At 35.5% G+C, this 11,938-nt stretch overlaps 1 protein-coding gene and 1 long non-coding RNA gene across 2 annotated transcripts; both read right to left on the reverse strand.

Annotated features, from left to right (window-relative positions):
• Positions 1–505: 505 nt before the first annotated feature.
• LOC114819673 (uncharacterized) lies at positions 506–1,999 on the reverse strand. The gene is made up of 2 exons (XR_003766998.2): positions 1,704–1,999; positions 506–888 (listed from the first exon to the last, which is right to left on the reverse strand). It is a non-coding gene; the product is annotated as an uncharacterized lncRNA (long non-coding RNA).
• Positions 2,000–2,331: 332 nt separating this feature from the next.
• On the reverse strand, positions 2,332–11,503 carry LOC103437910 (protein SRG1-like). The gene is made up of 4 exons (XM_029089130.2): positions 11,196–11,503; positions 10,038–10,285; positions 3,287–3,611; positions 2,332–2,724 (listed from the first exon to the last, which is right to left on the reverse strand). The coding sequence occupies exons 1-4, from the start codon at positions 11,457–11,459 to the stop codon at positions 2,479–2,481; spliced, it is 1,083 nt and encodes a 360-aa protein (XP_028944963.1). The 5' UTR covers positions 11,460–11,503; the 3' UTR covers positions 2,332–2,478.
• Positions 11,504–11,938: the final 435 nt, after the last annotated feature.

The following is an 11,938-nucleotide window of genomic DNA, read 5'->3' on the forward strand; positions in this document are numbered from 1 at the left end:
AATTGGGATACACTCACTGTTAAAGTTTTCAACTATGAATTTGTCAAATAAATTAGGAAGTTTTAACGAAACACTCCCGATATTACACATTTTTAACGAAAAACCACATTTTTACCTTTACTGGTACTATTCACTACACCTTTATTTATCATTTTTCATTAAAACTAATGTTTTTTTTTTTGACCTTTCGTTAGTTTTCCTAATAAATTAAGCATCATATCCAAGAAAAGTAAAAAAAAATATAACTATAGTTTGTCGAAATTTTTTTGAGAGACTGCATTTTTTAACCATTAGTATGGGTGGTTCGGTATGGGATCCCATACCGAAACCCTTGTCCCGATTCCCAAACCAAAATTTTCAGGAATCCCAATTTCAATACCGATCTCAAACCAAAATTTCGAGAATCCCAGTTTTCGGGAATCCCGAAATAGTTTCGGGATTTCGAGACAAATCGGGAATCCCGAAATGGTTTTGGGCTTTTGGACTAAAATTTGACATATTATGCTTTTGGGCTAAAATTCAACCTTTTAACATATTATGCTTTTGGGCTGCCAATCTGCCAGTGCCAATCTGTTGAACATATAACTTGCAACCAGAAGCCCGTCCCCTAAACAGAGTGCTTTACATATCAAAACAAAGCCATTGGCCAATATGTAATAGTTAACAATGTTTTGAAGATAAGTTACCAATAAAACTGCTGCAGGACAGGGAACTGAAGAATACCTTAACCTCAAAAGCTGGATTCCCAAATTGGTAGTGCTCCTCTTTTTCTTTGTTGTATCGTTCACTTACTGATTTTATGATGGTAAGAGGATACATTTACGTCAGATACTTATTCGCTTTTTGCCAGCTTAGCACAAGAAACATTTGGAATATGTTTTCAAGAATCTGTATATGGAAAACAAAAGAAAATTGATATATCATGGTAACATTTTAGAATAACTTTTTAATCCACTTCCCTGCAATCAATATGTTTTGTAAGCTGTTGTTACTGATAAACGTATGGTTTTCATATCTGCTTGCAGACATTGTGGTAGCAGGATCTAATCGGTTAGTCATTAGTTTACATGTGTGCAAGTGTTCCCGTGAGTGAGGATCTAATCTTTTCTTGTTCTAAATAGTAAAAGAAATCATGATTTCACACCAGGACGGATAAATCATACACAATTCATATTGGAGATGCATTCACATAGCCTATAAGAATATATACATATAAATTCATACACACAATACGATGATCTCTATGGAACTAGTGCAGCATATATAAATAACCCTAAATCAACTGCAGTGACAAAATTTCCGAAAAGAACGAATGGGGTACCTGAGTACCTCGCTAAAATCCATATAAATGAATTCAAGTAGACAATCAAGATAATTGAATTCTATACAGAGAAACCATCAAAGCTCACAACTAACTGGTACAAGACATTTTAGAAAACATTTACAAGGAACAAAGAAACAAAAGTAAAAAAGCTCTGATTTCAGAAGGTATTTTAGAAAACATTTAAGTCAGGCTCCCTCCCCCCTTTAACGGTTAACCTCTCATTCCGTTTGTAACCTCTCCGTCGATTCAAAAACCCTAATTCAGAAACCCTAATTTCAGAAATTCCTAATTCAGAAACCCAAATTCAAAATCTCTAATCGAATTTGGAATCAAACAATTTGTAAGAACTTTGGTTGAGTTTATTGCAGGAATTTCTTACCTTTTGCAGTGAGGAGGAGTGCGGACTAAGACCGAGAGCTCGATTCAGGAGCCGAATTCGGGTGGTATGGACAGTGGGTGAAAGTGCGATTCAAGTGAGGAGTGAGGACTAAGAGGAATGAGGACTGGTGTGGGTAGATTTGGGATTCAGGCGACGGATGTGGGAGGAGAGACAAATCGGCGAAGAGGAGATACTGAGGTGAGGTGAGGTGAGGTTTAGGTCTAAGGTGAGGTGAGTGAATGTCGAGAGACCGAGGGAGAGAGATAGAGTTAGACACGAGTTGATAACTTTGATTTATATGCAACGATTGAGATTAAATCTCAACATAATCCAACGTTTGGTATTGGGTACCGAAATTTTTGAAAATTTTGGTTTGGGAATTTTTCTGTTCGGTTTCGGGAATTTTTCAGTTCGGTTTGGTATTTTTGGGATTTTTTCCCATCCCTAACTATTAGTGTTCCATTTAATGTGGTAAGTGATGTGTACATGTCATGCCTCTTAATTAATTTATCTCATTGGATATTGGTTGTATGCATCACTTGTCACATAAGATGATACACTAATATGATACAAAATTATAGTCTCCCTGGTATTACTTTAGATTTGTCTCGTGATAACAACCAGCGAATTGTGTCCAAACTTATTATTAGATGATAATTTTTGATACATCATTTGGGCAATATTAATTTTACAACATACACCTTTTTATTCTCTTCAGAAATTTACATAAACCTTTTTGTTCTCTTCAGAGTGATCTCTCTACTGCTTAACATCATTACTTAATCCTCAATTCGTCAAGAAAAGACTTTCCATGAAGCTTGCGTTGAAAAAATGCTTTGAAATATTCTTTGACACTCAGCCTTTTAAATGCTGCAGGCGTTTGCTCAGTGATCAAGCTAGAGGCCGGGCAGATTTCACCATCAACTCCGGGGTTGTAAAATGTGGCGATTGAGAGCCTTTCTTTTTCAGAGTTCACAGTTGCACGATGTTCAATGCTACGATAAGTCCCATTTGTTATAATCTGTCACGCTTACATGCATAAATTTAAACACAAAAAATAAAAGGTAACAGCTGCAATACAGTCTGTAAACATGACATGGATAATGCTACACTTTTTTTTTTAGGTAACAAAAAGTTTAGAGCGAGGAGATTACCCATTTTAGGTCCAGGGCATAAAAGATGTTTTTTTAGGACTTACAGAGGGGAGATTTAGCTTTTTTTATTTTTTATTTTTTACAAATTGCTCACCAAAAGGGATTGTCAGCAGCGAGACTCAAACTTAAGTCTTGGTCTAGCAAAGAGAACGATCCTTACCAACTCAACTAACTTTTGTTCTTAACACTACACTCTTTATATACACTTTTAAAATTGGTATTGATTAATGTTGGAGTAAAATTATTTTTTACCAGATATTTTTCTACGTTACGGTGTAAATTAATTTTGAATATGAACTATATGTAGTTAAAAAAATAAATGGATCACCTAATGGTCAATGGTATGAAAATGACAGTTGGTAACGTTTTCATCTACGTATCGTGCAAGATAATATTCAAAAGGTTAAAGTTATCGGTGAAAATCATTACCTCTAGAACGTCTCCAATATTCACAATAAAGGCATCTGGTAGTGGCTTCACAGGAACCCAAATCCCATCTTTCTTTACCTGGAGGCCATCCATTTCATTGACTTGTAGGAGGATGGTGAGAGCTCCACCATCAGAGTGAGGGGTCAGACCGAGGACTTTCCCCGGCTGAGGACACGGAGGGTAATAGTTCACCCTCACCGCTTGCAATGCACCTTCGAATATGTTGGTCGCTTCATTGGTTTCCATCTGCAAAGCTTTTTCCATTTGTGATAGGATAGTCATGGCTAGCTTTTTCAGTTCCAATGAGTAAGTTTCTAAATTCTCTCTGCATTATATAAATATAGGTGAATTATTTGTACATATATCTTATAATGATAAATTGTGCCTAAAATATGTTACAATATATGCAAAATAATTTACGTACAAAATAAAGCAATATTGTTTGATTCAAAATTAATTTACTTATTAATTGTACATATATCTTATACTAATAAATTGTGCCCTATATGCATACAAAATGAGCTCCCTACATAATAAAGGGTTGTTATTTTTTATTAAAAAATAATTTACCTATAGTTTAAATAAAATTATAAATTAATTATTTGACAATACATATTATTGTTGTTTTTTTTTTGTCAAAAAATAGATTTTTAAGATTAGTCACCGACGAAATTTGAACTCATTCCATCATGTAAGGGTCCAATTCCTTTCCACCATTGTGGTAAAAGGCCAATTGCATATTACTATTGCTCAATTTATTTAATAATACATGTAAATAATTTACCTATAAAAATAAGTTATTCGCTCATCATCGATTTGTAAATAGGTAAACTAATTGGTATAATATTTTTGTACGTATTTGTAGCACTGTTATGTGAAAATAATTTATATCTAAACTACCTATTAATAAAACCCTCTTTGTCAACCAAAAGAGGGTGAAAAGACTATTTAGTCTTCTATCACACAAAAAAAAATGATGGGCAATAATGTAATTTCATAGGTCCAAATTTTACTGTTTTATTTATTGAAACCTCACCTACAGGTGGTGTTAAAATATCTCCAATATTCAAAATTAAAAAAATAATAATAAAGTGTGTAGGCAAATTGTCACAGCCTATTTTGGAAATAATTTTGGGCGATATGAAAAGACGGAATTGCCCTTGAGCGTTGGTGGCGTTGTGTGACTAAGTTTTGGTTTAAGGACCAATTTGATGAGTCCCTAGTATGTTGGACCCAATTGCAAGTAAGGAAAATAATTGGTTTGATTAGTGGGTGGACATATGAGACCACACACACACATCCACATCACCTTCTCTCTCACTCCCGTACTCTCTCTCCGTTTCACTCTCTCTTTCTCTCCTTGCTATATGTACGGACAAGAGCAAGAACGCCTCAAACTTCACAGATCGAAGGTTTTGGGCACACCATTTTGTTCCTTATTCCATTTCAAGTGCAAAGGTACCCATTTCAGGTAAGAACTCGTTTGATATCACGATGAAAACTCATGCTCCGAGTTGAGCACTATTCATGAACTTTTGAATGGTTATGTTTTAGGACAATCCAAGCTCACAGCGAGCTCTAGGAGGTTCTCACGAAGCTCGGAATGATTAGTTGGCTCGGTTTTGACGTTGGGATCACGAGGTTCGAAGGTGGCTGATTTTGGTAGGATTTTCCCGACGAGTTTTCGAGGGATTTGAAGCTCCAAAGAGGTATAACCTTCTTCCTCTCGTGATTTATGACATTTTGGTGAAAATTTTGTGGAAAATGGTGCAAAAACGAGCAAGAAAAAGGCAAGGTCTGCCTAGAATCCGGCGCCGGCGACACTGTTTCGGCGTCTGGAGGTTGAAGATGATGTGTGTGAGGTCGTGCCCTCCCCGATGTGTGGGGGCGCGTGAGCCACAGAAAAATTATTTTTAAAATATCACGATGTCGTGAAGTTATGTAGGTCACGTTGGTATATTCAAATACCAAAATTGAGCTTTGTATGAGAAGTTATTAGCTAGTTTTGTGTATGTGCTTTAAAATAACGTTTTTATAGTTAATTCACATATAGGTGAGACTTATCCCGAGGACGAGCGTATCCATGGGCGACTCGGGGGTTACGACCTGTCGACATACCAGTGAGTGGGCTTTTGGTTTTCATTATATATTATATACTTGATATTTTCCTAGAAATATGTGTTTAAATGATAGTATGCCATAATGCCATGCATATAAGTTTATAATTCATACATGAATTGGTATGTGATGCTTTATATATATAAATGTGGTGTTGTGGACGCTCAGGTAAGCTCAGGTAAGTTGTGTTTGGTTATGTGAATCATCGATGATGCGATATGTGGTTGAATAATGTTGAGCTCATAAAACTGCACGTAGGGTGATTATGATTTAGTCATAGATATGACACATGCTTGTTTATTATGTCACCTCCCGCACCATATGCTCATATTGGATCCAATTTAGGTGCACAGTCCTGTCATACAGACCTTATTTATGGTTCCGACTCGTAGGTAACTAGCGATTTATCGCCCAGCTATTATGTGAGAGTAGTATTGAGCATGATTATATTACACCGATTATTGTTGTATAGACCTTTTTGTTTGGTTCCGACTCTTGTGCAATATGTTGCCGTATAGGTCATAGTAGTGACTCCGGTTAGAGTGATTTTTGAGCTATGAATTCAGCCGTACAGACTACCACAGGGGTTCCAGCTAATATGTTATATTTCTATGAAATTAACCTTACCTGAATTGCTTACTCTATTATATCTTGGCATGGCATACATATGAATATGATTATTTGAAGCATGAATTGAATTGATATGATTTCATATATATTTAGGTATATGCTTATATCTTGATTATGGGAAAAATTATACATGTTTTACTGCGAGGGGTTAGTTATGTTGATAAATGAAATGATTTTGTAAAACATTTATTTTTGCTCACTCACGTTTTCTGTTTTGCGCCCCTCTAGGTTTTAAGTAAGCTTGTTGTTGGTGGCTTAACGACATCGGCAGTTCTGACCTATCTAAATAATAGTAAGACATTCCTGGTACTGTATAACTAGTACTTTTCCTACTGGACTACACCTAAAATTATTATGCTCTGATTAGGAGTGTTTACTTTTGTAACTAACTCCAATCACTTCCTGTTTAGTAGTGCACTCTAGTAATTTGGTTTTTAATTATTCGTATATTTCCTATCATTATTGATTTCGCACTGTGCACATAGCTACGTCACTCTCACGTGACGACCAGCATACCTTGATCTCGGTCGGGGTATGTCACAAATGCTAGTGTGCGTGCGTGCGTGCGTGTGTGTGTGTGTGTGTGTGTGTGTGTGTTAAGGGTAATAATACGTGTTATAATTATTAAGGGTAATAATAAATGTCATAATTATTATTTGTTTTTTTAACAAACGATATTATCTATACTAAAGGGGAGGAGTGAGCTTAGCCTTACAATGGGCTAGCAATAATATGGTTCAAACTTGCTTTTGGCGAGAATTGAACTTAAGACCTCTCACTTACAAGTGAAGAGGAATACCACTAGACCATGGTACTAAGTGGCATAATTATTTTCTAATTAGAGTGAGCAGTAACATTTATTGAAATAATTTAGATAATGTGGCACGAGGTGCAATTATTTTGTATAATAGTCAATTATTTTTCTACATTGCTGTCTTTATGAAATTTGTATTTTATTTGAATATTTAAACATAGGTGGTTTTTGTCTATAAAATAGGAGTTGTAAGGGTGCATCTAGGGGTGGAAAAAAAAAATACTGAAACTTCCGAACCGTGCCCAAAAAATCCCAAAACCAAACCGAAAATCCGGAAAATTTTGGTACCAATCCAGACCTTTTTAGTATGGGAATCGGTCTCACAATCTAATTTTTTTGGTAATCCCAAACCGAACCGAAGTTAAAATATATATAGGTTTAGATATTATAAGTCATTGGATTGGTTGAGAATTAATCTCAGCCGTTCATTCAAAATGAAACCCAGCCTCACCTTCACCTTCACCCTCTGACCTCTTCGCCAAACTCTCTGACCTCACCTCACCTTCACTTCCTTCCCTCCCTACTCATGTACTCCTTTCAGTTCAGACCCACAAATCTCTCTCTCTCTTGACCTCCACTCTTTCACTCTATCCCCCTTACCTTCACACTACATCTAGACTCCAGTCTTCCATTCTTTTTGCATTTGATAACTTCCTCTACATTCTATAATCAATACACTGCTTCCTTCTACTTCTCTCTTCATTAAGGTAATATTCTTGTCTTCATATGGTAATTTTGATGTGGTAAAGTCTGTTTGTGGCTTCAATTCATTTTTAATTTAAGCATTTGAATTCTAGGGTTTTGGATTTGGGGGCTTTCACTTTCGTTTGAATTCTAGGGTTTTGTGTTTCCAACAACATTGATAGCAAGGCAAGTTTATATAAATTCATTTTTTTAATCAGCTCACGGTATTATTTTTTGGAATTTTTAACCACGAAGCCTTCATAAAACATGGTGGATTAGATTTGTTTTATTAGCAAGATACCATCCATATTTGAATTCTATGTTTCTTACAATTGTCACATCCCGGCCCGGGTCCCCACCACATTTCGGGTTCAACTCCACCATAGGATGATATTGTCTGTTTTGGGCCCTTACCACGCCCTCATGGTTTTGTTTCTGGGAACTCACACGATAACTTCCCAGTGGGTCACTAATCTTAGGAATGCTTTTGCGCGAACTCGCTTAACTTCGGAGTTCTGATGGAACCTGAAACTAGTGAGCTCTCAAAAGGCCTCATGCTAGGTAGAGATGAGAATATACATATAAGGCTTATAGGATCCACTCCCCTGGGCGATGTGGGATGTTACAATCCACCCTTCTTAGGGGCCCGACGTTCTCGTCGACACACATCCGACTAGGAATTGGCTTCTGATACCAAATTGTCACATCCTGGCTCGGGCCCCCACCACATCCCAGGCTCGACTCTGCCGTAGCATGATATTGTCCGCTTTGGGCCCCAACCACGCCCTCATGGTTTTGTTTCTGGGAACTCACACGAGAACTTCCCAGTGGGTCACCCATCATGGGATTGTTCTCACGCGAACTCACTTAACTTCGGAGTTCCGATGAAACCTGAAGCCAGTGAACTCCCAAAAGGCCTCGTGCTAGGTAAAGATGGGAATATACATAAAAGGCTTATAGGATCCACTCCCCTAGACGATGTGGGATGTTACAACAATCCCCTCTCTTTCTTTATAGGCATGAGAGAATTTAGGCCAATGAGTTTGGTTTCTTGCCTTGGAGATTCTGGGGGACGATAGTTTTCTTTATTTTTCGATGAATGTTGTAATAGCAAAATGTTTTGCCAAGACTTTCTCTAAATTCATGTGTGTATTTGCTACTTTAGCTACACTGCTTAGCTGTAAACGAAGCTTCTATGTTGTTACGATTGTTTTGACACATGAGCCCAAAACTATTTCGGGATTCTTGAAAAATTGGTTTGGGATCAGTCTTGAAATTGGAATTTCCAAAAACTTCAGTTTGGAAATCAAGACAAGGGTTTCGGTTCAGTATCCCATACCGAACCAGCCCTAGGCGTATCCCTAAAACACCCTAAAAGGGAGACTTTGGATGCGGTCCCTAGTTATGAACAGTCTTTGACTAAAACCTTATTGGTTTTCAATTTTTGATCCAAGTCCCTGAAATTAATTGATAATTTATTTCTATGTACGTTACTATATTTTTTAAATTAAAAATTAAAATTTATAGTTGTTTATAGTAATGAGATTTTAAATAAAAAACCATAATTTGTGGGATTAAAAATATTAAAATATAAATATACTATTGTGTGTGTGTGTGTGTGTAAACATGGGTACATTCATAAAAATAACCAAAAAATTATTGTATCAAAACATGGGTACATTCTTCAAAATGGGTACATTTAGCAAAAATAAAAATGGGTACAAATAAATAAATAAATATGGGTACAATACAAATAAAACTTTAAAAAATATGGGCACAAAAAGAAATTAATATATGGGTACAAATTAAAACTGAAAGGAAAATTGGTACAAATTAAAAAAGGGTTGCAAATTAAAAATGGGTACAAACTAAAAATAAAAATATATGATAAAAAATTTAGCCATAAATATAAATATACTAATTGTAACATTTTTAATATTAAATGAATAAATTTAGAAATAAAAAATATTTTATTATTGAAATAATTAATGATATTATTAATACAAAGGACCTTGATCAAAAATTGAAAAGTAATAAGGTTTTAATCAATAGAGTAGTAAAAATAAGGATGAAAACCTAATTACTCCTTTTATGAATTATGTGGCGTACCTATGCGTATAGATTCAAAAGATTTGAAACAATATTTTACCTCATAAAAAGGACCAATATAAAAAACTAATTCGACACCTGAGTTTTGTATAGGAAAATCATGTTAGGATGAATATAACCTAGATGCCCTAATGCACTGATATCTATCAATAATATTATTAGACACATAAAAATGATTTCATTAATAACACGTCTTAATAGAAGTAAGTCTATATGTTACACTCACTTATGTCAATACTCAACTAGAGATTGTCATCAACTAGAGATTGTCAGTAATAAAATCAGTTTTTTTTTTTTTTCTTTTACTACATAACAACTCTTCGATATATTCGTGCATTCACATTCATATCGCACAAAATCATAAACAAACATATTTATTTGGAATCACGAGAGGACCTGAAAGGAGAAGGGAGTTTTGGGAGTAGGTGGGGCCTCCTCAGTTGGACAGGTAGGGTGGTCAAGACGAAAGTGTCAGCCCAATCGAGTTTTTGGTCTTCAGAAACTACAAAGGATTGTCCAAAACCTTCAATATCTCCTGGCTGTTGCGAAAATTTTTTCTTCTCTTCCATGGGCAGGTTGAAGAACTCTTGAGTTTCTGTCTTCATTTTCTCCAACAAGGAAGAGCTCACACCATGGTTTACCAACTGTAAAAATATATAGAGTGAATACTATGGCCAAAAAACCTACGAAATAGCAAATTCTAAAATTTAGTATGCAGGCAAGGTGAAAAAAACATAGGTTAGGCCTAGAAAGTAGCCAAGTTAACCAAGGAAAAGAACAAAAAAAAACTAAAATATATTTTGTAGCAACATATTAACGAATTTTTTTTTTGTAGCAAGCTAATTTATAGCTTAATGCCTAGGCTTCCACATCATGGTATCTGTTTGCATCATACTTCACCCGAGTAGGGGGGCTGGTCTCACATGTAAATCCAACGGTCACATGTACTTCACGTTATCTAATTTGTGTTGCTCATGTGTTAGACTTAAAAACCCACAACACGTGAGTAAGGGTGTTGACAGTATGAATTCCAAATCGGAGAGAAGAGACTTTATATGCTCTTATAGTAGCTGAGCTACACTTCATATTACCACTTGATTTTGTTATGAAACCTCAATATTTTTCAGATCAGCCCATTCGATTGATACATAAAATGGTTTTATCGGTAAAAAGGTCCTTAATTAACCAAAAGGTCGAAGCAATGAATTTCCAAAAGGGTAGGCTGGCTATTTTTAAGTTTGACTCACTTGTTGCTAACATGAATTTCAACCAACGACAAATCAAGGGAAAGTTTGATATAGAAGTGGACTACTAATTAAGCTTAACTTGAGGTGAAATATATATATATATATATATATATATATATATATATATATATATATATATATATTTAATTACATGATTACATAGTTATGTACTGCTCTTCATATCGCCAACGAAGACTAGATGATACTAGACGAAATGATCATCGACAAATTCCTCGAACTCGTGGGCAAAAAACAATCAGAACTATATGATGAAAGATTTAAGTGGAAAAGGCTGTAATTTAATTACCTGAAAGAAACCCCACTCTTGGCAAGCAAAATGGAGCCTGGCTAGTTCAGATTCAGAAATGGTTGATTCTTGGGAAAGCAATTTCTGCATGTCAATGGATGGTATTTGATGAGCATGATGATCAGAACAAATGATCTCTTGATGATGAGGCTGTATGTATCTGGGTGGGATTGTGAGTATTGGCTTCTGTACTAATTCTTGAACACTAGGAACAGGAAGAGAACCACCGTACAAGCTCTTCCCTGCAAATGCCTTTTCTTCCATACTTAGCGTTTTGCGTACGCTGCAAGTGATTGGTGTTTTAGATAGGCTCTGGTAATGGTATATATATTAACTGTGTACAATACTATGTGTGTGGGTGTGGGATGGGCAATAGTTATGGTGGGCGGGTAACCGTGGTTATTTATCCATAACCGTTTATTCTCATACCCGCATAACCGTTTACCCGTTAGGTAATTGCCTAAATGGTTATACTCATACTCATAACCGTTTATAAACGGTTAACCATACACATAACCGCGTACCCATTTAACCGTAACCGTTTACCCGTTTATCCTTTTTTAACCCGTTTATCCATTTTTTTTTTACCATTTACTCATTTTTCATCCGTCAACATGTTTTTTTTAATAATTTGAAAATTAAAAAAGAAAAATTTGTCATAATTTTCTTTTTCTAACACCGTTATAGGTACATTCATCGTACATTTCCCCATTTTAATTTTTTTAAGTCTTTGTACCATTCCA

Source organism: Malus domestica, chromosome 11, assembly GCF_042453785.1.
Source record: "Malus domestica chromosome 11, GDT2T_hap1".
NCBI classification, from domain to species: Eukaryota; Viridiplantae; Streptophyta; class Magnoliopsida; order Rosales; family Rosaceae; genus Malus; species Malus domestica.